The sequence below is a fragment of the Salvelinus fontinalis genome, chromosome 41, assembly GCF_029448725.1.
Source record: "Salvelinus fontinalis isolate EN_2023a chromosome 41, ASM2944872v1, whole genome shotgun sequence".
In the NCBI taxonomy this organism is placed as follows: domain Eukaryota; kingdom Metazoa; phylum Chordata; class Actinopteri; order Salmoniformes; family Salmonidae; genus Salvelinus; species Salvelinus fontinalis.
Genome location: NC_074705.1, coordinates 3,032,097 through 3,058,739, shown reverse-complemented (window position 1 = coordinate 3,058,739; position 26,643 = coordinate 3,032,097). Strand labels below are relative to the sequence as shown.

Here is a 26,643-nt window from a genome sequence, read left to right as displayed (position 1 = left end):
CAGATCCATACAGCCTCCATCCTACTAAACTACACTGTAGCAGTTACAGATCCATACAGCCTCCATCCTACTAAACTACACTGTAGTAGTTACAGATCCATACAGCCTCCATCCTACTAAACTACACTGTAGCAGTTACAGATCCATACAGCCTCCATCCTACTAAACTACACTGTAGCAGTTACAGATCCATACAGCTATGGAGCCTCCATCCTACTAAACTACACTGTAGCAGTTACAGATCCATACAGCCTCCATCCTACTAAACTACACTGTAGTAGTTACAGATCCATACAGCCTCCATCCTACTAAACTACACTGTAGCAGTTACAGATCCATACAGCCTCCATCCTACTAAACTACACTGTAGCAGTTCCAGATCCATACAGCCTCCATCCTACTAAACTACACTGTAGCAGTTACAGACCCATACAGCCTCCATCCTACTAAACTACACTGTAGCAGTTACAGATCCATACAGCCTCCATCCTACTAAACTACACTGTAGCAGTTACAGATCCATACAGCCTCCATCCTACTAAACTACACTGTAGTAGTTACAGATCCATACAGCCTCCATCCTACTAAACTACACTGTAGCAGTTACAGATCCATACAGCCTCCATCCTACTAAACTACACTGTAGCAGTTACAGATCCATACAGCCTCCATCCTACTAAACTACACTGTAGCAGTTACAGATCCATACAGCCTCCATCCTACTAAACTACACTGTAGTAGTTACAGATCCATACAGCCTCCATCCTACTAAACTACACTGTAGCAGTTACAGATCCATACAGCCTCCATCCTACTAAACTACACTGTAGCAGTTACAGATCCATACAGCCTCCATCCTACTAAACTACACTGTAGCAGTTACAGATCCATACAGCCTCCATCCTACTAAACTACACTGTAGCAGTTACAGATCCATACAGGCTCCATCCTACTAAACTACACTGTAGCAGTTACAGATCCATACAGACTCCATCCTACTAAACTACACTGTAGCAGTTACAGATCCATACAGCCTCCATCCTACTAAACTACACTGTAGCAGTTACAGATCCATACAGCCTCCATCCTACTAAACTACACTGCAGTAGTTACAGATCCATACAGCCTCCATCCTACTAAACTACACTGTAGCAGTTACAGATCCATACAGCCTCCATCCTACTAAACTACACTGTAGCAGTTACAGATCCATACAGCCTCCATCCTACTAAACTACACTGTAGCAGTTACAGATCCATACAGCCTCCATCCTACTAAACTACACTGTAGCAGTTACAGATCCATACAGCCTCCATCCTACTAAACTACACTGTAGCAGTTACAGATCCATACAGCCTCCATCCTACTAAACTACACTGTAGTAGTTACAGATCCACACAGCCTCCATCCTACTAAACTACACTGTAGCAGTTACAGATCCATACAGCCTCCATCCTACTAAACTACACTGTAGCAGTTACAGATCCATACAGCCTCCATCCTACTAAACTACACTGTAGCAGTTACAGATCCATACAGCCTCCATCCTACTAAACTACACTGTAGTAGTTACAGATCCATACAGCCTCCATCCTACTAAACTACACTGTAGTAGTTACAGATCCATACAGCCTCCATCCTACTAAACTACACTGTAGCAGTTACAGATCCATACAGCCTCCATCCTACTAAACTACACTGTAGCAGTTACAGATCCATACAGCCTCCATCCTACTAAACTACACTGTAGCAGTTACAGATCCATACAGCCTCCATCCTACTAAACTACACTGTAGCAGTTACAGATCCATACAGCCTCCATCCTACTAAACTACACTGTAGTAGTTACAGATCCATACAGCCTCCATCCTACTAAACTACACTGTAGTAGTTACAGATCCATACAGCCTCCATCCTACTAAACTACACTGTAGTAGTTACAGATCCATACAGCCTCCATCCTACTAAACTACACTGTAGTAGTTACAGATCCATACAGCCTCCATCCTACTAAACTACACTGTAGTAGTTACAGATCCATACAGCCTCCATCCTACTAAACTACACTGTAGTAGTTACAGATCCATACAGCCTCCATCCTACTAAACTACACTGTAGCAGTTACAGATCCATACAGCCTCCATCCTACTAAACTACACTGTAGCAGTTACAGATCCATACAGCCTCCATCCTACTAAACTACACTGTAGTAGTTACAGATCCATACAGCCTCCATCCTACTAAACTACACTGTAGCAGTTACAGATCCATACAGCCTCCATCCTACTAAACTACACTGTAGCAGTTACAGATCCATACAGCCTCCATCCTACTAAACTACACTGTAGCAGTTACAGATCCATACAGCCTCCATCCTAGAAACTACACTGTAGCAGTTACAGATCCATACAGCCTCCACCCTACTAAACTACACTGTAGCAGTTACAGATCCATACAGCCTCCATCCTACTAAACTACACTGTAGTAGTTACAGATCCATACAGCCTCCATCCTACTAAACTACACTGTAGCAGTTACAGATCCATACAGCCTCCATCCTACTAAACTACACTGTAGTAGTTACAGATCCATACAGCCTCCATCCTACTAAACTACACTGTAGCAGTTACAGATCCATACAGCCTCCATCCTACTAAACTACACTGTAGCAGTTACAGATCCATACAGCCTCCATCCTACTAAACTACACTGTAGCAGTTACAGATCCATACAGCCTCCATCCTACTAAACTACACTGTAGCAGTTACAGATCCATACAGCCTCCATCCTACTAAACTACACTGTAGCAGTTACAGATCCATACAGCCTCCATCCTACTAAACTACACTGTAGCAGTTACAGATCCATACAGCCTCCATCCTACTAAACTACACTGTAGCAGTTACAGATCCATACAGCCTCCATCCTACTAAACTACACTGTAGCAGTTACAGATCCATACAGCCTCCATCCTACTAAACTACACTGTAGCAGTTACAGATCCATACAGCTATGGAGCCTCCATCCTACTAAACTACACTGTAGCAGTTACAGATCCATACAGCCTCCATCCTACTAAACTACACTGTAGTAGTTACAGATCCATACAGCCTCCATCCTACTAAACTACACTGTAGCAGTTACAGATCCATACAGCCTCCATCCTACTAAACTACACTGTAGCAGTTCCAGATCCATACAGCCTCCATCCTACTAAACTACACTGTAGCAGTTACAGACCCATACAGCCTCCATCCTACTAAACTACACTGTAGCAGTTACAGATCCATACAGCCTCCATCCTACTAAACTACACTGTAGCAGTTACAGATCCATACAGCCTCCATCCTACTAAACTACACTGTAGTAGTTACAGATCCATACAGCCTCCATCCTACTAAACTACACTGTAGCAGTTACAGATCCATACAGCCTCCATCCTACTAAACTACACTGTAGCAGTTACAGATCCATACAGCCTCCATCCTACTAAACTACACTGTAGCAGTTACAGATCCATACAGCCTCCATCCTACTAAACTACACTGTAGTAGTTACAGATCCATACAGCCTCCATCCTACTAAACTACACTGTAGCAGTTACAGATCCATACAGCCTCCATCCTACTAAACTACACTGTAGCAGTTACAGATCCATACAGCCTCCATCCTACTAAACTACACTGTAGCAGTTACAGATCCATACAGCCTCCATCCTACTAAACTACACTGTAGCAGTTACAGATCCATACAGCCTCCATCCTACTAAACTACACTGTAGCAGTTACAGATCCATACAGACTCCATCCTACTAAACTACACTGTAGCAGTTACAGATCCATACAGCCTCCATCCTACTAAACTACACTGTAGCAGTTACAGATCCATACAGCCTCCATCCTACTAAACTACACTGCAGTAGTTACAGATCCATACAGCCTCCATCCTACTAAACTACACTGTAGCAGTTACAGATCCATACAGCCTCCATCCTACTAAACTACACTGTAGCAGTTACAGATCCATACAGCCTCCATCCTACTAAACTACACTGTAGCAGTTACAGATCCATACAGCCTCCATCCTACTAAACTACACTGTAGCAGTTACAGATCCATACAGCCTCCATCCTACTAAACTACACTGTAGCAGTTACAGATCCATACAGCCTCCATCCTACTAAACTACACTGTAGTAGTTACAGATCCATACAGCCTCCATCCTACTAAACTACACTGTAGTAGTTACAGATCCATACAGCCTCCATCCTACTAAACTACACTGTAGCAGTTACAGATCCATACAGCCTCCATCCTACTAAACTACACTGTAGCAGTTACAGATCCATACAGCCTCCATCCTACTAAACTACACTGTAGTAGTTACAGATCCATACAGCCTCCATCCTACTAAACTACACTGTAGCAGTTACAGATCCATACAGCCTCCATCCTACTAAACTACACTGTAGCAGTTACAGATCCATACAGCCTCCATCCTACTAAACTACACTGTAGCAGTTACAGATCCATACAGCCTCCATCCTACTAAACTACACTGTAGTAGTTACAGATCCCTACAGCCTCCATCCTACTAAACTACACTGTAGCAGTTACAGATCCATACAGCCTCCATCCTACTAAACTACACTGTAGCAGTTACAGATCCATACAGCCTCCATCCTACTAAACTACACTGTAGCAGTTACAGATCCATACAGCCTCCATCCTAGAAACTACACTGTAGCAGTTACAGATCCATACAGCCTCCACCCTACTAAACTACACTGTAGCAGTTACAGATCCATACAGCCTCCATCCTACTAAACTACACTGTAGTAGTTACAGATCCATACAGCCTCCATCCTACTAAACTACACTGTAGCAGTTACAGATCCATACAGCCTCCATCCTACTAAACTACACTGTAGTAGTTACAGATCCATACAGCCTCCATCCTACTAAACTACACTGTAGCAGTTACAGATCCATACAGCCTCCATCCTACTAAACTACACTGTAGCAGTTACAGATCCATACAGCCTCCATCCTACTAAACTACACTGTAGCAGTTACAGATCCATACAGCCTCCATCCTACTAAACTACACTGTAGCAGTTACAGATCCATACAGCCTCCATCCTACTAAACTACACTGTAGCAGTTACAGATCCATACAGCCTCCATCCTACTAAACTACACTGTAGCAGTTACAGATCCATACAGCCTCCATCCTACTAAACTACACTGTAGCAGTTACAGATCCATACAGCCTCCATCCTACTAAACTACACTGTAGCAGTTACAGATCCATACAGCCTCCATCCTACTAAACTACACTGTAGCAGTTACAGATCCATACAGCCTCCATCCTACTAAACTACACTGTAGTAGTTACAGATCCATACAGCCTCCATCCTACTAAACTACACTGTAGTAGTTACAGATCCATACAGCCTCCATCCTACTAAACTACACTGTAGCAGTTACAGATTCATACAGCCTCCATCCTACTAAACTACACTGTAGCAGGTACACATCCATACAGCCTCCATCCTACTAAACTACACTGTAGTAGTTACAGATCCATACAGCCTCCATCCTACTAAACTACACTGTAGCAGTTACAGATCCATACAGCCTCCATCCTACTAAACTACACTGTAGCAGTTACAGATCCATACAGCCTCCATCCTACTAAACTACACTGTAGCAGTTACAGATCCATACAGCCTCCATCCTACTAAACTACACTGTAGCAGTTACAGATCCATACAGCCTCCATCCTACTAAACTACACTGTAGCAGTTACAGATCCATACAGCCTCCATCCTACTAAACTACACTGTAGCAGTTACAGATCCATACAGCCTCCATCCTACTAAACTACACTGTAGCAGTTACAGATCCATACAGCGCTTGTTTACAGAAGACAAGACCTGGCCACCTGTGATAATTTGCTATCTAGCATGCTCTGAACACCTATTAGTAAATGGGGAAGTGTCGTGGAAGTGCAGTTTTGTCGGATTGAGGCACCCATAGCTGCATAGATCTGTAACTGCTACAGTATATTTTTTATTTTTGAAGGATTATTTCTTGCTGATGTTTCGAAAAGCCATAAAGCAAGCTATGATTGACGTTTCTAAATGATTATTGACGTTTCAAAACATTTTTTACGTCGGGATTGTAGTTGACGTGAAGCAGTCCTGTGCGAAGCTGATGGCTGAGAAGTGTAGTGAGAAGGCAGAATGTCTTCTAGAGTTTGAGAGCTAATGTTAGTGATCAAGGTGAAAACACATCAACTCATGCTGCGAACACATGGTGTTAGCCAAAGCCCCAAAACAAATATTACTTTATAGGCTACCCTGTCTTGGATAATTTGGCTATTCGCTATAATTCTGTAGGACGATGAGTTTATATAACACACATACACACACATCTATTATCCTCCAACGGGAGTACATCTGTGAATTCAGACAATTCAAAGGGAGAGAGAGAATTAACTGGCAACTCGCAGGAATTAGAGGTAAAGGAAAAATACAGGACATGTCGACATTGGTTTTCCACTTGCATTTAAAATAGTATGGCTATCTTCTATCTAGCCTACACGGTTAGGGTGCTCGGGTAACCTAAACGACATAAAGACGCCCATTCCTTTCTTACCCTTTCCTTCAGATTGGGAGAGATTGTCCGCGTGTATATGTTCCAACAGTGTGTTGACCGCGAGGTGTAATTCCTTTACGATCCAACTGCGCTGATTTGAAGCATGTGAAAGTTTCAGAAAGGAGACGCGGCTCTAAAACGGAGATTCTTCCTGGTCGCCATATCGGCTCGACTGACTGACGGCTAACACTGCGTTACGTTGTAAAAAAAAAAAAAGTGGCAGACTTCCATTGAAGACCATAAAATGAGCACTGTAGTCCCTCCAGGAACTCGTAACTGCACTATAACTCAGCTGGTGTCCTTTGTATCAGGCCTCTGTAAGGGGAGCAATAGTACCACATAGCGGCTTCACTTAACATGGCCATGGTTGGGCCCGTTCAGGTTCAACCACTATAGAATAGCCCTATATCATATGGGACCAATAGAGTAGAATAGAACAAGTCCAACTTCATCCAGAGACGAGTAACACAAACACAACCTATTCAACAGTCAAAAGGGTTATGGCCAGTACGGGTATCGAACCCGCGACCTTCGCGTTATTAGCACGACGCTCTAACCAACTGAGCTAACCGGCCAAGTGAACACAGTAGACCACATTTAATATTTTATCCGGTGAAAAACAGCCCGTTTGCTTTTATGGACAGCATTATGCTCATCCAGATTTCAACATTTTCTCCAAACAGTTACAAAATATCATCAAATATATAATTCTATAATGTTATGATATCACATGTACTAAATAGCTCGGTGCAAATTTGGTGACCGGTGTTCTTGAGCCCTCTGCCGTTCACCGACTGCCACATCCAGTCCGGATCCCCGCTCTGCTTAGCGTTGATATGGATCCGCCAGTTGTGACAGCACTGACAAGATGGTGGATAGTAGAGGAGGAAAGGGGAAACAGAGCTCATATGTATAGTTGTCAGCGTCGAAATGGCCGAAGGATTTTAAACTAGCCAACGGTTGCAAGACCGGGATCATATCTATTGAATGGCTTTATGTTTGCGAGACGCAGGACAAATATGCTCTTATCTGGCTGCGTTGAAAGTCTGACCGTGCGGTTGGATGAAGGACTAGGAGGCTACAGGAGCTAACGAAGTGACCGCGAGTAGTATCCGATAGCTAATCACTGATATTAGATCGTGAATGTTTTGCGGTCAAAATAACTTGAAACCGTTCGCCAGTACGGTCCAGCTAACATCGTCAGCTAGCTATTTGTATTCATGTTGATTTGTTGTCACTGTGCCGCTAGCTAGCGAGCTAGTTAGGGTACGATGCTAACGACAAAGCTAACTAGCCAGTTAGCAAGCTAGCTCATTTTCTCAAGTAAATATTCCTTGGATGATTTGCTAGTAAACGATAGTTATGTTAACATAGGACAACTATCGATGAACTAGCTTGCTAATACCGCCGAGTCGACATGTTTTAACTTTGTAGCGAGCTTGTTCGGGAAGGATTCACAGGACGCCAGACGCCATCCCCCTCAGACCGACGCCAACCTGCTGCGTTGTGTATTCTGGGTTGTAAACTAGTGACCAGCTGAAGCTAGTTAGCTGTTCTAGCTGGTCAGACTGTCGACAGGCGACATGGCTCACTCTCCGGTTCAGAGTAGCCTGCCAGGGATGCAGGTACGCTGGTTTCACCTCATTTCAAGTAGCTAGCTAGCTAAAGTACACCTTACCAAAGTGCTATATAGTGAAGCTAGCCCTCACCTGCTGTCAGGTGATGTAAACAATACTAAAGACAGCATGCTGCAGATGGAGAGACAGGGACCATTCCCTTCGTTCATTCTGCATGTCCAATAATAGGCTAGTACAATATTTAACATTCAATTATCCTAGGAGTCACATTGGGGCTACCCCATACTGATGACTAAAAGGAACAAACGTAATTGTGTGACTAGAATAAAAAATGACTCAAATTGACCTAGTATTATGCAATGATGAGCGTATGGACACAGTTGGAGTCATTCAGTTGATCTTAGGTCCAGCATTGTTCCAGCACACACACAGCAGTGTTTTGGGCCAATCAACAACTGAGTGCTTCTGCTATGATTAGACTAAAGCACTGGAAAACAGAGGATTCTCTAAGCTACAGACTAAAGCACTGGGAAACAGAGGATTCTCTAAGCTACAGACTAAAGCACTGGGAAACAGAGGATTCTCTAAGCTAGGCTACAGGCTAAAGCACTGGGAAACAGAGGATTCTCTAAGCTAGGCTAAAGCACTGGGAAACAGAGGATTCTCTAAGCTAGGCTAAAGCACTGGGAAACAGAGGATTCTCTAAGCTAGGCTAAAGCACTGGGAAACAGAGGATTCTCTAAGCTAGGCTACAGACTAAAGCACTGGGAAACAGAGGATTCTCTAAGCTAGGCTAAAGCACTGGGAAACAGAGGATTCTCTAAGCTAGGCTACAGACTAAAGCACTGGGAAACAGAGGATTCTCTAAGCTAGGCTAAAGGCTAAAGCACTGGAAAACAGAGGATTCTCTAAGCTAGGCTACAGGCTAAAGCACTGGGAAACAGAGGATTCTCTAAGCTAGGCTACAGACTAAAGCACTGGAAAACAGAGGATTCTCTAAACTAGGCTACAGACTAAAGCACTGGGAAACAGAGGATTCTCTAAGCTAGGCTACAGACTAAAGCACTGGAAAACAGAGGATTCTCTAAACTAGGCTACAGACTAAAGCACTGGAAAACAGAGGATTCTCTAAACTAGGCTAAAGCACTGGGAAACAGAGGATTCTCTAAGCTACAGACTAAAGCACTGGGAAACAGAGGATTCTCTAAGCTAGGCTAAAGCACTGGGAAACAGAGGATTCTCTAAGCTAGGCTAAAGGCTAAAGCACTGGGAAACTGAGGATTCTCTAAGGTAGGCTACAGACTAAAGCACTGGGAAACAGAGGATTCTCTAAGCTAGGCTAAAGGCTAAAGCACTGGGAAACAGAGGATTCTCTAAGCTAGGCTACAGGCTAAAGCACTGGGAAACAGAGGATTCTCTAAGCTAGGCTACAGGCTAAAGCACTGGGAAACAGAGGATTCTCTAAGCTAGGCTACAGACTAAAGCACTGGGAAACAGAGGATTCTCTAAGCTAGGCTACAGACTAAAGCACTGGGAAACAGATTTTCTCTAAGCTAGGCTAAAGACTAAAGCACTGGAAACAGAGGATTCTCTAAGCTAGGCTAAAGACTAAAGCACTGGAAAACAGAGGATTCTCTAAGCTAGGCTAAAGACTAAAGCACTGGGAAACAGAGGATTCTCTAAGCTAGGCTAAAGACTAAAGCACTGGAAAACAGAGGATTCTCTAAGCTAGGCTAGAGATTTTAAGGATGTAGACCAGCTCACTGACTGACATCTATTCCTGCGAAGTGACCTGTTCAAATCTGTACTTCAATATAGTTGTTGGTTGCCAAGTCATATGTTTGTAAATTAAAACGTGAGTGATACTCATATCTAGCGTACATTCTATCTAGCCTACAGTAGACCAGTATTTTCCATGAGCTGAGTGTTGTGTGTTGGTTTCTGAGAGGTGGAAAAGCTAAGGGCATTTCCTACGAAAATTATCCATGAGCACCAAAATGTAAAGGTCATGGGAGCGTGTCGAATTGGTCAAATGAAAGCTTAGTCTATTTTTAAATTAAGCTCTATATATATATATTATTTTTTTAACCATTTTCCATCATAAAAATGAGGAATAAGGCTTTGATTTCTGGTCAGATGAAAAAGTGCTCTTAAACATCGTCTAGCAGAAAGTCTTGAAAGGTTTAAGAAACACACTGAGACCCCCGACAACTAATATCAAATGATTGGCCTTGTGTAAGTTAAGGAACATTGCCTTGTAATTCCGTTACCAGAAACCTCCACCTATAAGATACGTTCTAATTTCTCATGAGGGGGGAGGATAATGAAAGTTCACAAAGTAACAAGGTAGACCCACCAATTACTTAGTGTTTTTACTGATATCAACTTTGCTTATGATTTAAGTGATTTTAAAACTCGTAATTCTGTTACCAAATCGGTAACGGAATTCCCGAAAAATCAAACGTTATTTGTCACCTGCTTCGTAAATAACAGGTGTCGACTAACAGTGAAATGTTTACTTTCGGATCCTTTTCCAACAAAGCAGAGTTAGATTACAATAATAAATCATTGAAATGGGGACACGAGGAATAAATACACAGTGAATAACTAGTCAAAATAGTGTTGATATATACAGGGTTTTTGGAAAGTATTCAGACCACTTCACTTTTCCCACATTTTGTTACGTTACAGCCGTATTGTAAAATGGATTAAAAACATTGATGAGGAAAACAATCTACACACAATACCCCATAATGACATCGCAATACCCCATAATGACATCACAATACCCCATAATGACATCACAATACCCCATAATGACATCACAATACCCCATAATGACATCACAATACCCCATAATGACATCACAATACCCCATAATGACATCACAATACCCCATAATGACAAAGCAATACCCCATAATGACATCACAATACCCCATAATGACAAAGCAATACCCCATAATGACATCACAATACCCCATAATGACATCACAATACCCCATAATGACAATAGGTTTTTAGACATGTTTGCTAATTTATGAAAAATAAAAAACAGAAATATCTTATTAACATAAGTATTTCGACCCTTTTGCTATGAGACTCGAAATTGAGCTCAGGTGCATCCTGTTTCCATTGATCATCCTTGAGATGTTTCTACAACTTGGAGTCCACCTGTGGTAAATTCATTTGATTGGACTTTATTTGGAAAAGTACACACCTGTCTATATAAGGTCCGACAGCATGTCAGAACTAAAACCAAGCCATGAGGTCGAAGGAATTGTCCGTAGAGCTCTGAGACAGGATTGTGTCGAGGCACCAATCTGGGATAGTGTACCAAAAAATGTCTGGAGCATTGAAGGTCCCCAAGAACACAGTGGCCTCCATCATTATAAATGGAAGACGTTTGGAACCACCAAGGCACTTCCTAGAGCTGGCCGACAGGCAAAACTGAGCAATCGGGGGAGAAGGGCCTTGGTCAGAGTGACTCAATGGTCACTCTGACAGGGCTCCAGAGTTCCTCTGTGGAGATGGTCCCACAGACAGGGCTCCAGAGTTCCTCTGTGGAGATGGTCCCACTGACAGGGCCCCAGAGTTCCTCTGTGGAGATGGTCACACTGACAGAGCCCCAGAGTTCCTCTGTGGAGATGGTCACACTGACAGAGCCCCAGAGTTCCTCTGTAGAGATGGTCACACTGACAGAGCCCCAGAGTTCCTCTGTGGAGATGGTTGTCCTTCTGGAAGGCTCTCCCATCTCTGCAGCACCAATTAGGCCTTTCTGGTAGAGTGGCCAGACGGAAGTCACTCTTCTCCTTGGAGTTTGCCCAAAAGGCACCTAAAGGACCCTCAGACCATGAGAAACAAGATTCTCAGGTCTGATGAAACCAAGATTGAACTCTTTGGCCTGAATTCCAAGTGTCACATCTGGAGGAAACCTGGAACCATCCCTACGGTGAAGCATGGTGGTGGCAGCATCATGCTGTGGGGATGTTTTTCAGCAGCAGGGACTGGGAGACTAGTCAGGATCAAGAGAAAGATGAATGGAGCAAAGTACAGAGAGATCCTTGATGAAAACCTGCTCCAGAGCACTCAGGACCTCAGACTGGGGCGAAGGACAACGACCCTAAGCACACAACCAAGGCAGTGCAGGAGTGGCTTTGGGACAAGTCTCAATGTACTTGAGTGGCCCAGTCAGAGCCCGGACTTGAACCCGATCGAACATCTTTGGACCGACCTTAAATTGCTTTGCAGCAACGCTCCCCGTCCAACCTGACAGAGCTTGAGAGGATCTGCAGAGAAGAATGGGAGAAACTCCCCAAATACAGGTGTGCCAAGCTTGTAGCATCATACCCAAGAAGACTCGAGGCTGTAAACACTGCCAAAGGTGCTTCAATAAAGTACTGAGTAAAGGGTCTGAATATTTATCTAAATGTGATATTTCCTTTTTTTTTTTTTTTTTTTCATTTGCAAAAATGTCTACAAACCAGTTTTTGCTTTGTCATTATGGGGTATTGTGATGTCATTATGGGGTATTGTGATGTCATTATGGGGTATTGTGATGTCATTATGGGGTATTGTGTGTAGATTGATGAGGGGGGAAAACTATTTAGGGTCACAGGTCAGGACCAGGGAAGACTACTGTAGGGTTAGGGTCACAGGTCAGGACCAGGGAAGAGTACTGAAGGGTTAGGGTCACAGGTCAGGACCAGAGAAGTGTACTGTAGGGTTAGGGTCACAGGTCAGGACCAGGGAAGAGTACTGTAGGGTTAGGGTCACAGGTCAGGACCAGGGAAGAGTACTGTAGGGTTAGGGTCACAGGTCAGGACCAGAGAAGAATACTGTAGGGTTAGGGTCACAGATCAGGACCGGAGAAGTGTACTTTAGGGTTAGGGTCACAGGTCAGGACCAGAGAAGAGTACTGTAGGGTCACAGGTCAGGACCAGGGAAGAGTACTGTAGGGTTAGGGTCAGAGCAGAGTGATATCCTAGTCCCAGGTTAGGGTTAGGGTCAGAGCAGAGCGATATCCTAGTCCCAGGTTAGGGTTAGGGTCAGAGCAGAGTGATATCCTAGTCCCAGGTTAGGGTTAGGGTCAGAGCAGAGCGATATCCTAGTCCCAGGTTAGGGTTAGGGTCAGAGCAGAGTGATATCCTAGTCCCAGGTTAGGGTTAGGGTCAGAGCAGAGCGATATCCTAGTCCCAGGTTAGGGTTAGGGTCAGAGCAGAGCGATATCCTAGTCCCAGGTTAGGGTTAGGGTCAGAGCAGAGCGATATCCTAGTCCCAGGTTAGGGTTAGGGTCAGAGCAGAGTGATATCCTAGTCCCTAGTTAGGGTTAGGGTCAGAGCAGAGCGATATCCTAGTCCCATGTTAGGGTTAGGGTCAGAGCAGAGCGATATCCTAGTCCCAGGTTAGGGTCAGAGCAGAGCGATATCCTAGTCCCAGGTTAGGGTCAGAGCAGAGCGATATCCTAGTCCCTGGTTAGGGTTAGGGTCAGAGCAGAGCGATATCCTAGTCCCAGGTTAGGGTTAGGGTCAGAGCAGAGCGATATCCTAGTCCCAGGTTAGGGTTAGGGTCAGAGCAGAGCGATATCCTAGTCCCAGGTTAGGGTCAGAGCAGAGCGATATCCTAGTCCCAGGTTAGGGTTAGGGTCAAAGCAGAGCGATATCCTAGTCCCAGGTTAGGGTTAGGGTCAGAGCAGAGCGATATCCTAGTCCCAGGTTAGGGTCAGAGCAGAGTGATATCCTAGTCCAAGGTTAGGGTTAGGGTCAGATCAGAGTGATATCCTAGTCCCAGGTTAGGGTTAGGGTCAGAGCAGAGCGATATCCTAGTCCCAGGTTAGGGTTAGGGTCAGAGCAGAGTGATATCCTAGTCCCAGGTTAGGGTTAGAGCAGAGCGATATCCTAGTCCCAGGTTAGGGTTAGGGTCAGAGCAGAGTGATATCCTAGTCCCAGGTTAGGGTTAGGGTCAGAGCAGAGTGATATCCTAGTCCCAGGTTAGGGTTAGAGCAGAATGATATCCTAGTCCCAGGTTAGGGTTACGGTCAGAGCAGAGTGATATCCTAGTCCCAGGTTAGCGTTAGGGTCAGAGCAGAGTGATATCCTAGTCCCAGGTTAGGGTTAGGGTCAGAGCAGAGTGATATCCTAGTCCCAGGTTAGGGTTAGGGTCAGAGCAGAGTGATATCATAGTCCCAGGTTAGGGTTAGGGTCAGAGCAGAGTGATATCCTAGTCCCAGGTTAGGGTTAGGGTCAGAGCAGAGCAATATCCTAGTCCCAGGTTAGGGTTAGGGTCAGAGCAGAGCGATATCCTAGTCCCAGGTTAGGGTTAGGGTCAGAGCAGAGCGATATCCTAGTCCCAGGTTAGGGTCAGAGCAGAGCGATATCCTAGTCCCAGGTTAGGGTTAGGGTCAGAGCAGAGCGATATCCTAGTCCCAGGTTAGGGTCAGAGCAGAGTGATATCCTAGTCCCAGGTTAGGGTCAGAGCAGAGTGATATCCTAGTCCCAGGTTAGGGTTAGGGTCAGAGCAGAGCGATATCCTAGTCCCAGGTTAGGGTCAGAGCAGAGTGATATCCTAGTCCCAGGTTAGGGTTAGGGTCAGAGCAGAGTGAAATCCTAGTCCCAGGTTAGGGTTATGGTCAGAGCAGAGCCATATCCTAGTCCCAGGTTAGGGTCAGAGCAGAGCGATATCCTAGTCCCAGGTTAGGGTCAGAGCAGAGTGATATCCTAGTCCCAGGTTAGGGTTAGGGTCAGAGCAGAGCGATATCCTAGTCCCAGGTTAGGGTCAGAGCAGAGTGATATCCTAGTCCCAGGTTAGGGTCAGAGCTGAGCGATATCCTAGTCCCAGGTTAGGGTCAGAGCAGAGTGATATCCTAGTCCCAGGTTAGGGTTAGGGTCAGAGCAGAGTGATATCCTAGTCCCAGGTTAGGGTCAGAGCAGAGCGATATCCTAGTCCCAGGTTAGGGTTAGGGTCAGAGCAGAGCGATATCCTAGTCCCAGGTTAGGGTTAGGGTCAGAGCAGAGTGATATCCTAGTCCCAGGTTAGGGCTAGGATCAGAGCAGAGTGATATCCTAGTCCCAGGTTAGGGTTAGGGTCAGAGCAGAGTGATATCCTAGTCCCAGGTTAGGGTTAGGGTCAGAGCAGAGTGATATCCTAGTCCCAGGTTAGGGTTAGGGTCAGAGCAGAGCGATATCCTAGTCCCAGGTTAGGGTTAGGGTCAGAGCAGAGCGATATCCTAGTCCCAGGTTAGGGTTAGGGTCAGAGCAGAGTGATATCCTAGTCCCAGGTTAGGGTCAGAGCAGAGCGATATCCTAGTCCCAGGTTAGGGTTAGGGTCAGAGCAGAGTGATATCCTAGTCCCAGGTTAGGGTTAGGGTCAGAGCAGAGTGATATCCTAGTCCCAGGTTAGGGTTAGGGTCAGAGCAGAGCGATATCCTAGTCCCAGGTTAGGGTTAGGGTCAGAGCAGAGTGATATCCTAGTCCCAGGTTAGGGTCAGAGCAGAGTGATATCCTAGTCCCAGGTTAGGGTTAGGGTCAGAGCAGAGTGATATCCTAGTCCCAGGTTAGGGTTAGGGTCAGAGCAGAGCGATATCCTAGTCCCAGGTTAGGGTCGGAGCAGAGTGATATCCTAGTCCCAGGTTAGGGTCAGAGCAGAGTGATATCCTAGTCCCAGGTTAGGGTTAGGGTCAGAGCAGAGTGATATCCTAGTCCCAGGTTAGGGTTAGGGTCAGAGCAGAGTGATATCCTAGTCCCAGGTTAGGGTTAGGGTCAGAGCAGAGCGATATCCTAGTCCCAGGTTAGGGTTAGGGTCAGAGCAGAGCGATATCCTAGTCCCAGGTTAGGGTCAGAGCAGAGTGATATCCTAGTCCCAGGTTAGGGTTAGGGTCAGAGCAGAGTGATATCCTAGTCCCAGGTTAGGGTTAGGGTCAGAGCAGAGTGATATCCTAGTCCCAGGTTAGGGTTAGGGTCAGAGCAGAGCGATATCCTAGTCCCTGGTTAGGGTTAGGGTCAGAGCAGAGCGATATCCTAGTCCCAGGTTAGGGTTAGGGTCAGAGCAGAGCGATATCCTAGTCCCAGGTTAGGGTTAGGGTCAGAGCAGAGCGATATCCTAGTCCCAGGTTAGGGTCAGAGCAGAGTGATATCCTAGTCCCAGGTTAGGGTTAGGGTCAGAGCAGAGTGATATCCTAGTCCCAGGTTAGGGTTAGGGTCAGAGCAGAGTGATATCCTAGTCCCAGTTTAGGGTTAGGGTCAGAGCAGAGTGATATCCTAGTCCCAGGTTAGGGTTAGGGTCAGAGCAGAGCGATATCCTAGTCCCAGGTTAGGGTTAGGGTCAGAGCAGAGCGATATCCTAGTCCCAGGTTAGGGTTAGGGTCAGAGCAGAGTGATATCCTAGTCCCAGGTTAGGGTTAGGGTCAGAGCAGAGTGATATCCTAGTCCCAGGTTAGGGTTAGGGTCAGAGCAGAGTGATATCCTAGTCCCAGGTTAGGGTTAGGGTCAGAGCAGAGCGATATCCTAGTCCCAGGTTAGGGTTAGGGTCAGAGCAGAGCGATATCCTAGTCCCAGGTTAGGGTCAGAGCAGAGTGATATCCTAGTCCCAGGTTAGGGTTAGGGTCAGAGCAGAGTGATATCCTAGTCCCAGGTTAGGGTTAGGGTCAGAGCAGAGTGATATCCTAGTCCCAGGTTAGGGTTAGGGTCAGAGCAGAGCGATATCCTAGTCCCTGGTTAGGGTTAGGGTCAGAGCAGAGCGATATCCTAGTCCCAGGTTAGGGTTAGGGTCAGAGCAGAGCGATATCCTAGTCCCAGGTTAGGGTTAGGGTCAGAGCAGAGCGATATCCTAGTCCCAGGTTAGGGTCAGAGCAGAGTGATATCCTAGTCCCAGGTTAGGGTTAGGGTCAGAGCAGAGTGATATCCTAGTCCCAGGTTAGGGTTAGGGTCAGAGCAGAGTGATATCCTAGTCCCAGTTTAGGGTTAGGGTCAGAGCAGAGTGATATCCTAGTCCCAGGTTAGGGTTAGGGTCAGAGCAGAGTGATATCCTAGTCCCAGGTTAGGGTTAGGGTCAGAGCAGAGTGATATCCTAGTCCCAGGTTAGGGTTAGGGTCAGAGCAGAGTGATATCCTAGTCCCAGTTTAGGGTTAGGGTCAGAGCAGAGTGATATCCTAGTCCCAGGTTATGGAAACAGAAGAGAACTCCTTTATTCTGTTAGCTATAAAGAGGACGTTTTGGCTTCATCGTTGCTGCAGTGTTGCAAAATGTTGTTGACAAAATACTGCTGCCTGATATTGTTTAACTCTTATCACATGTCATGTAATCAACTTCTAAGCACTGCTGCTCTCCCCTCCCCCTCTTTCTCCCTCCCTTCTCTCTCTCCTCCCTCCCACCTTCTCTCTCTCTCTCCCTCCCTTCTCTCTCTCCTCCCTCCCACCTTCTCTCTCTCCCTCCCTTCTCTCTCTCCTCCCTCCCACCTTCTCTCTCCCTCCCTTCTCTCTCTCCTCCCTCCCCCTCTCTCTCTCTCCTCCCTCCTCCCCCTCCCTCCTCCCCCTCTCTCTCTCTCTCTCCTCTCCCTCTCTCTCTCTCTCTCCTCCCCCTCTCTCTCTCTCCTCTCCCTCTCTCTCCCTCCCTTCTCTCTCTCCTCCCTCCCCCTCTCTCTCTCTTTCTCTTCTCCCTCCTCCCCCTCTCTCTCCTCTCCCTCTCTCTCCCTCCCTTCTCTCTCTCCTCCCTCCCCCTCTCTCTCTCTCTCTCCTCCCCCTCCCTCCTCCCCCTCTCTCTCTCTCTCTCTCTCCTCTCCCTCTCTCTCTCTCCTTCCTCCTCCCCCTCTCTCCCTCTCTCTCTCTCCTCCCTCCTCCCCCTCTCTCTCTCTCCTCTCCCTCTCTCTCCCTCCCTTCTCTCTCTCCTCCCTCCCCCTCTCTCTCTCTCTCCTCCCCCTCCCTCCTCCCCCTCTCTCTCTCTCTCTTCCCCCTCCCTCCTCCCCCTCTCTCTCTCCCTCCTCTCCCTCTCTCTCCCCCTCTCTCCTCTCTCCTCCCCCCCTCTCTCTCTCTCTCCTCCCCCCTTCTCTCTCCTCCCCCCTCCCCCTCTCTCCCTCTCTCTCTCTCCCTCCCTTCTCCCCCTCTCTCTCTCTCCTCCCCCCTCCCCCTCTCTCTCTCTCCTCCCCCCTCCCCCTCTCTCTCTCTCCTCTCTCTCTCTCTCTCTCTCTCTCTCTCTCTCTCCTCCCTCCTCCCCCTCTCTCCTCTCTCTCTCTCTCTCTCCTCCCTCCTCCCCCTCTCTCTCTCCTCCCCCTCTCTCCCTCCCCCCCTCTCTCTCTCTCTTGTCCTCCTGTAGAACCCGAAGGCAGACCCAGAGGAGCTATTCACTAAGTTGGAGAGGATTGGTAAAGGCTCGTTTGGCGAGGTGTTTAAAGGAATAGACAAAAGGACTCAGAAGGTGGTGGCCATTAAGATCATTGACCTGGAGGAAGCTGAGGATGAGATGGAGGACATCCAGCAAGAGATCACTGTGTTGAGTCAGTGTGACAGCCCCTACATCACCAAGTACTACGGATCATACCTGAAGGTAGGTCCTAGGGGTCAGGGTTAAAGGTTACGGAGCAGGAGAGGTCAGTGTGACAGCCCCTACATCACCAAGTACTACGGATCATACCTGAAGGTAGGTCCTAGGGGTCAGGGTTAAAGGTTACGGAGCAGGAGAGGTCAGTGTGACCCTACATCACCAAGTACTACGGATCATACCTCAAAGTGAGCACCACTGTCCCATAAACCCCCCTGTTGTCCCACTGTCCCATAAACCCCCTGTTGTCCCACTGTACCACTATACCACTGTCCCATAAACCCCCCTGTTGTACCACTGTCCCATAAACCCCCCTGTTGTTCCACTGTACCACTATACCACTGTCCCATAAACCCCCCTGTTGTTCCACTGTACCACTATACCACTGTCCCATAAACCCCCCTGTTGTACCACTGTACCACTATACCACTGTCCCATAAACCCCCCTGTTGTTCCACTGTACCACTATACCACTGTCCCATAAACCCCCCCTGTTGTTCCACTGTACCACTATACCACTGTCCCATAAACCCCCCCCTGTTGTTCCACTGTCCCATAAACCCCCCTGTTGTCCCACTGTACCACTATACCACTGTCCCATAAACCCCCCTGTTGTTCCACTGTACCACTCTACCACTGTCCCATAAACCCCCCTGTTGTCCCATAAACCCCCCTGCTGTCCCATAAACCCCCCTGCTGTCCCATAAACCCCCCTGCTGTCCCATAAACCCCCCTGTTGTCCCATAAACCCCCCTGTTGTCCCATAAACCCCCCTGCTGTCCCATAAACCCCCCTGCTGTCCCATAAACCCCCCCTGCTGTCCCATAAACCCCCCCTGCTGTCCCATAACCCCCCCCTGCTGTCCCATAAACCCCCCCTGCTGTCCCGCTATACCACTGGCCCCTGCTGTCCCATAAACCCCCCCTGCTGTCCCATAACCCCCCCCTGCTGTCCCATAAACCCCCCCTGCTGTCCCGCTATACCACTGTCCCCTGCAACACAGCTCTATTGATCCAGTCTGTTAGTCAGTATCATGTACAGTTCTGTTGAAGGCTTTTCCAGGTTCTCTTAACATACTGTATTTTAGCCAAGTGTCCTCATTTCTGGCCCAGATACTTAACAGTTAGAGCCACGAGATAGCTTTCACTTTGTTCTTCTAAGTGGTACTCGCCTGCAGACATCTGGCCCACAGGCTGATATTTAGGACCATCGTCATGTTAGTAGGAAGGGGTTTAACATCATTTTAATCTCACGTCCCACTTCTCTCTCTTTAATCCCAAATGACACCAGGATAAAAGACTCCTGACTCCCACCAGACAGAGCTTCTCATGGCAGCACTTATTTATAAAGATTTGGAGGAACCAGCCCCTGTCCTAACACCTCCTCTGTAACTGGTCTCTGTCCTCTGTAACTGGTCTCTCTCCTCTGTAACTGGTCTCTCTCCTCTGTAACTGGTCTCTCTCCTCTGTAACTGGTCTCCCTCCTCTGTAACTGGTCTCTCTCCTCTGTAACTGGTCTCTCTCCTCTGTAACTGGTCTCTCTCCTCTGTAACTGGCCTCTCTCCTCTGTAACTGGTCTCTCTCCTCTGTAACTGGTCTCTCTCCTCTGTAACTGGTCTCTCTCCTCTGTAACTGGTCTCCCTCCTCTGTAACTGGTCTCTCTCCTCTGTAACTGGTCTCTCTCCTCTGTAACTGGTCTCTCTACTCTGTAATTGGTCTCTCTCCTCTGTAACTGGTCTCTCACCTCTGTAACTGGTCTCTCCTCTGTAACTGGTCTCTCTCCTCTGTATCTGGTCTCTCTCCTCTGTAACTGTTCTCTGTCCTCTGTAACTTGTCTCTCTCCTCTGTAACTGGTCTCTCTCTTCTAACTGGTCTCTGTCCTCTGTAACTGGTCTCTGTCCTCTGTAACTGGTCTCTGTCCTCTGTAACTGGTCTCTCTCCTCTGTAACTGGTCTCTCTCCTCTGTAACTGGTCTCTCTCCTCTGTAACTGGTCTCTCTCCTCTGTAACTGGTCTCTCTCCTCTGTAACTGGTCTCTCTCTTCTGCTTCAGGAGGCCAAGCTGTGGATCATTATGGAGTATCTAGGGGGAGGCTCAGCATTAGATCTGGTGAGTGATGTTACCAGTAGTCAGACAATATGTGGACGTTGCGTTAGCTAATGGGGGTGGTTGTGTGAGTTGCGCTAGCTAACGGGGGCGGTTGTGTGAGTTGCGCTAGCTAACGGGGGCGGTTGTGTGAGTTGCGCTAGCTAACGGGGGCGGTTGTGTGAGTTGCGCTAGCTAACGGGGGCGGTTGTGTGAGTTGCGCTAGCTAACTGGGGCGGTTGTGTGAGTTGCGCTAGCTAACCGGGGCCGTTGTGTGAGTTGCGCTAGCTAACGGGGGCCGTTGTGTGAGTTGCGCTAGCTAACGGGGGTGGTTGTGTGAGTTGCGCTAGCTAACGGGGGTGGTTGTGTGAGTTGCGCTAGCTAACAGGGGCGTGAGTTGCGCTAGCTAACGGGGGCCATTGTGTGAGTTGCGCTAGCTAACGGGGGCGTGAGTTGCGCTAGCTAACGGGAGCGGTTGTGTGAGTTGCGCTAGCTAACGGGGGCCGTTGTGTGAGTTGCGCTAGCTAACGGGGGCGTGAGTTGCGCTAGCTAACGAGGGTGGTTGTGTGAGTTGCGCTAGCTAACGGGGGTGGTTGTGTGAGTTGCGCTAGCTAACGGGGGGGTTGTGTGAGTTGCGCTAGCTAACGGGGGTGGTTGTGTGAGTTGCGCTCGCTAACGGGGGCGGTTGTGTGAGTTGCGCTCGCTAACGGGGGCGGTTGTGTGAGTTGCGCTCGCTAACGGGGGCGGTTGTGTGAGTTGCGCTCGCTAACGGGGCGGTTGTGTGAGTTGCGCTCGCTAACGGGGGCGGGGGTGTGAGTTGCGCTAGCTAACGGGGGCGTGAGTTGCGCTAGCTAACGGGAGCTGTTGTGTGAGTTGCGCTCGCTAACGGGGGCGGTTGTGTGAGTTGCGCTAGCTAACGGGGGCCGTTGTGTGAGTTGCGCTAGCTAACGGGGGTGGTTGTGTGAGTTGCGCTAGCTAACGGGGGGGTTGTGTGAGTTGCGCTAGCTAACGGGGGGGTTGTGTGAGTTGCGCTAGCTAACGGGGGCCGTTGTGTGAGTTGCGCTAGCTAACGGGGGGGTTGTGTGAGTTGCGCTAGCTAACGGGGGCCGTTGTGTGAGTTGCGCTAGCTAACGGGGGGGGGGGGGGGGTTGTTTTTTTTTTTTCAGTTGGAGCCGGGGTTGCTGGATGAGACTCAGATCGCTACCATCCTCAGAGAGATTCTGAAGGGTCTGGAATACCTCCACTCAGAGAAGAAGATACACAGAGATATCAAAGGTACTAACTAGCAGGGATACTAGTAGGGGCTAACCTAACTAGCAGGGATACTAGTAGGGGCTAACCTAACTAACAGGGATACTAGTAGGGGCTAACCTAACTAACAGGGATACTAGTAGGGGCTAACAGGGATACTAGTAGGGGCTAACCTAACTAGCAGGGATACTAGTAAGGGCTAACCTAACTAACAGGGATACTAGTAGGGGCTAACCTAACTAACAGGGATACTAGTAGGGGCTAACCTAACTAACAGGGATACTAGTAGGGGCTAACCTAACTAACAGGGATACTAGTAGGGGCTAACCCAACTAACAGGGATACTAGTAGGGGCTAACCCAACTAACAGGGATACTAGTAGGGGCTAACCTAACTAACAAGGATACTAGTAGGGGCTAACCTAACTAACAGGGATACTAGTAGAACCTCCTGGTTCCATTCTGGGTTTGAGTCCTGGTCGGGCCTACCCCCTGGTTCCATTCTGGGTTTGAGTCCTGGTCGGGCCTACCCCCTGGTTCCATTCTGGGTTTGAGTCCTGGTCGGGCGTACCCCCTGGTTCCATTCTGGGTTTGAGTCCTGGTCGGGCCTACCCCCTGCTTCCATTCTGGGTTTGAGTCCTGGTCGGGCCTACCCCCTGGTTCCCTTCTGGGTTTGAGTCCTGGTCGGGCCTACCCCCTGGTTCCATTCTGGGTTTGAGTCCTGGTCGTGCCTATCCCCTGGTTCTATTCTGGGTTTGAGTCCTGGTCGGGCCTACCCCCTGGTTCCATTCTGGGTTTGAGTCCTGGTCGGGCCTACCCCCTGGTTCCATTCTGGGTTTGAGTCCTGGTCGGGCCTACCCCCTGGTTCCATTCTGGGTTTGAGTCCTGGTCGGGCCTACCCCCTGGTTCCATTCTAGGGTTGAGTCCTGGTCGGGCCTACCCCCTGGTTCCATTCTAGGTTTGAGTCCTGGTCGGGCCTACCCCCTGGTTCCATTCTGGGTTTGAGTCCTGGTCGGTTCTACCCCCTGGTTCCATTCTGGGTTTGAGTCCTGGTCGGGCCTACCCCCTGGTTCCATTCTGGGTTTGAGTCCTGGTCGGGCCTACCCCCTGGTTCCATTCTGGGTTTGAGTCCTGGTCGGGCCTACCCCCTGGCTACATTGTGATCCACACTGCTCTCTTCTCTCCCTCAGCTGCCAACGTCCTGCTGTCGGAGCGTGGCGAGGTGAAGCTGGCAGACTTCGGGGTGGCGGGACAGCTAACAGACACCCAGCTCAAACGCAGCACCTTCGTTGGCACGCCCTTCTGGATGGCTCCAGAGGTCATCAAACAGTCAGCCTACGACTGTAAGGTGAGAGGTCAGAGGTTACAGTAAGCCTATGACTCTATGGGGAGAGGTCAGAGATTAGTCCGCCTGCGACTCTGAGGTGAGAGGTCGGAGTTTACAGTAAGCCTAAGACTCTATGGGGAGAGGTCAGAGATTAGTCAGCCTGCGACTCTGAGGTGAGAGGTCAGGGGTCATACAGGAAGTTCTGTTTATAATGACAACAAAAGAAGTTATCCCAAATGCCACACAAGGTCTGCATCTGAATTGGCACCTTATTCCCTATATAGTACACTAGCCCATAGGACCCGGGTGAAAAGTAATGACTTTTATATAAACAGTAGGGTGTCATTTTGGATGGTCCGACGGTGAAAACATATCTCTCCCTGTCCTCTGTGTGTTGCAGGCAGACGTCTGGTCTCTGGGGATAACATATCTCTCCCTGTCCTCTGTGTGTTGCAGGCAGACATCTGGTCTCTGGGTATAACATATCTCTCCCTGTCCTCTGTGTGTTGCAGGCAGACATCTGGTCTCTGGGGATAACATATCTCTCCCTGTCCTCTGTGTGTTGCAGGCAGACATCTGGTCTCTGGGGATAACATATCTCTCCCTGTCCTCTGTGTTGCAGGCAGACGTCTGGTCTCTGGGGATAACATATCTCTCCCTGTCCTCTGTGTGTTGCAGGCAGACATCTGGTCTCTGGGGATAACATATCTCTCCCTGTCCTCTGTGTGTTGCAGGCAGACATCTGGTCTCTGGGTATAACATATCTCTCCCTGTCCTCTGTGTGTTGCAGGCAGACGTCTGGTCTCTGGGGATAACATATCTCTCCCTGTCCTCTGTGTGTTGCAGGCAGACGTCTGGTCTCTGGGGATAACATATCTCTCCCTGTCCTCTGTGTGTTGCAGGCAGACATCTGGTCTCTGGGGATAACATATCTCTCCCTGTCCTCTGTGTGTTGCAGGCAGACATCTGGTCTCTGGGGATAACATATCTCTCCCTGTCCTCTGTGTGTTGCAGGCAGACATCTGGTCTCTGGGTATAACATATCTCTCCCTGTCCTCTGTGTGTTGCAGGCAGACGTCTGGTCTCTGGGGATAACATATCTCTCCCTGTCCTCTGTGTGTTGCAGGCAGACATCTGGTCTCTGGGTATAACATATCTCTCCCTGTCCTCTGTGTGTTGCAGGCAGACGTCTGGTCTCTGGGGATAACATATCTCTCCCTGTCCTCTGTGTGTTGCAGGCAGACGTCTGGTCTCTGGGGATAACATATCTCTCCCTGTCCTCTGTGTGTTGCAGGCAGACATCTGGTCTCTGGGTATAACATATCTCTCCTCTGTGTGTTGCAGGCAGACATCTGGTCTCTGGGTATAACATGCATCGAGCTGGCTAAAGGAGAACCCCCACACTCTGAGCTTCACCCTATGAAAGTGCTGTTCCTTATCCCAAAGAACACCCCTCCTACTCTGGAGGGGAACTACAGCAAGACCCTCAAGGAGTTTGTGGAGGCCTGTCTGAACAAGGAGCCGAGCTTCGTAAGTGTTCCTTTGGACTGACATGATGACCAGACCGGACACGTCGCGTGCGCCAGCGTTGCAAAATAAATGTAGAAATCCATGTTATTCAGTTATTGCGCCCACACTGCTCGCGCGTGCCAACAAGCGTCTGCAACGCCAAGGGCTAAAATAGAAGTCGTTCCTATTTCTGACGCAGATCATGCTGCAAGTCCTGCCTCTCCCATCTCCTCATTGGTTTATAGAAGCAGGTACCCACGTGCCATCTCCTCATTGGTTTATAGAAGCAGGTACCCACGTGCCATCTCCTCATTGGTTTATAGAAGCAGGTACCCACGTGCCATCTCCTCATTGGTTTATAGAAGCAGGTACCCACGTGCCATCTCCTCATTGGTTTATAGAAGCAGGTACCCACGTGCCATCTCCTCATTGGTTTATAGAAGCAGGTACCCACGTGCCATCTCCTCATTGGTTTATAGAAGCAGGTACCCACGTGCCATCTCCTCATTGGTTTATAGAAGCAGGTACCCGCGTGCCATCTCCTCATTGGTTTATAGAAGCAGGTACCCACGTGCCATCTCCTCATTGGTTTATAGAAGCAGGTACCCACGTGCCATCTCCTCATTGGTTTATAGAAGCAGGTACCCACGTGCCATCTCCTCATTGGTTTATAGAAGCAGGTACCCACGTGCCATCTCCTCATTGGTTTATAGAAGCAGGTACCCACGTGCCATCTCCTCATTGGTTTATAGAAGCAGGTACCCACGTGCCATCTCCTCATTGGTTTATAGAAGCAGGAACCCACGTGCCATCTCCTCATTGGTTATACCCACGTGGTTGATAGAAAGACGAACTTTTTGCCGGTAGTCGTGGTAATACAATGAAAGTTTAGATGCGATCACCATATAATTTAAACGATGAAAAAACCTGGAAGGAGGAGAGATGACTAGAAACAAATCGGTTGCCGTTTTATATGTGGATTAATTGTCGGAGTAGAGGACCTTGTGCATTTCAGGTAAAATAACAACTCAATGTTTATATCCCAGGACAAATTAGCTAGCAACAGCAAGCTAGCTAAATAGGACAAATTAACGTTAGCTAGCAAGTGCAAGCTAACTAGCTAAATTGCCATAAATGTTTAATGCTTTTCGACCTGTCCCCAAATTAATGTCATTGGTTCAGAGTTTGTGTTGATATTTTAACCTGCGTATCGTGTTTGGTGTCGGGGGGGGCAAAATACATTTATGCACGATAGGGCACGATGGCGCAGCCGGTTTGGGCTCCGTTAGGCTTCAGAAGTGTTCACTTTCAAACCCCAAACCCAACTCGTTTCAACTGGTTTCACTTCCTGTTGAAGTGTTCTGTTAGGAAACACTTTTAAACCCCAAACCCAACTGGTTTCAACTGGTTTTACTTCCTGTTGAAGTGTTCTGTTAGGAAACACTTTTAAACCCCAAACCCAACTGGTTTCAACTGGTTTAACTTCCTGTTGAAGTGTTCTGTTAGGAAACACTTTTAAACCCCAAACCCAACTGGTTTTACTTCCTGTTGAAGTGTTCTGCTAGGAAACACTTTTAAACCCCAAACCCAACTGGTTTCAACTGGTTTTACTTCCTGTTGAAGTGTTCTGCTAGGAAACACTTTTAAACCCCAAACCCAACTGGTTTCAACTGGTTTTACTTCCTTTTGACGTGTTCTGTTAGGGCT

General features: G+C 47.9%; 2 protein-coding genes and 1 non-coding gene across 8 annotated transcripts in view; 1 reads left to right on the top strand and 2 right to left on the bottom strand.

The window, feature by feature from the left end:
• The window catches only part of LOC129840540 (FERM, ARHGEF and pleckstrin domain-containing protein 1-like), a 181,541-nt gene extending 174,173 nt beyond the window's left edge, over positions 1-7,368 (bottom strand). For all 5 annotated transcript variants that reach the window (XM_055908476.1, XM_055908477.1, XM_055908479.1 and 2 more), the window contains exon 1: positions 6,663-7,368. The gene's annotated coding sequence lies outside the window, so the exon portion shown is untranslated. The remainder of the gene's footprint in view (positions 1-6,662) is intronic.
• trnai-aau (transfer RNA isoleucine (anticodon AAU)) lies at positions 7,164-7,237 on the bottom strand. Its single transcript has one exon. It is a non-coding gene; the product is annotated as a tRNA-Ile (tRNA).
• Positions 7,369-7,507: 139 nt separating the features above from the next.
• LOC129840542 (serine/threonine-protein kinase 24-like) overlaps positions 7,508-26,643 on the top strand; it is a 35,661-nt gene continuing 16,525 nt past the window's right edge. The window contains exons 1-6 of one of the 2 annotated variants that reach the window (XM_055908481.1): positions 7,508-8,287; positions 18,543-18,773; positions 20,818-20,874; positions 22,017-22,125; positions 23,291-23,448; positions 24,772-24,957. In XM_055908481.1, coding sequence (XP_055764456.1) covers positions 8,246-8,287; positions 18,543-18,773; positions 20,818-20,874; positions 22,017-22,125; positions 23,291-23,448; positions 24,772-24,957 — 783 coding nt within the window. In that variant the 5' untranslated portion in view covers positions 7,508-8,245. Of the gene's footprint in view, positions 8,288-18,542; positions 18,774-18,807; positions 18,867-20,817; positions 20,875-22,016; positions 22,126-23,290; positions 23,449-24,771; positions 24,958-26,643 lie in introns of those variants that run through there. The other variant, XM_055908482.1, reaches the window with a different exon arrangement.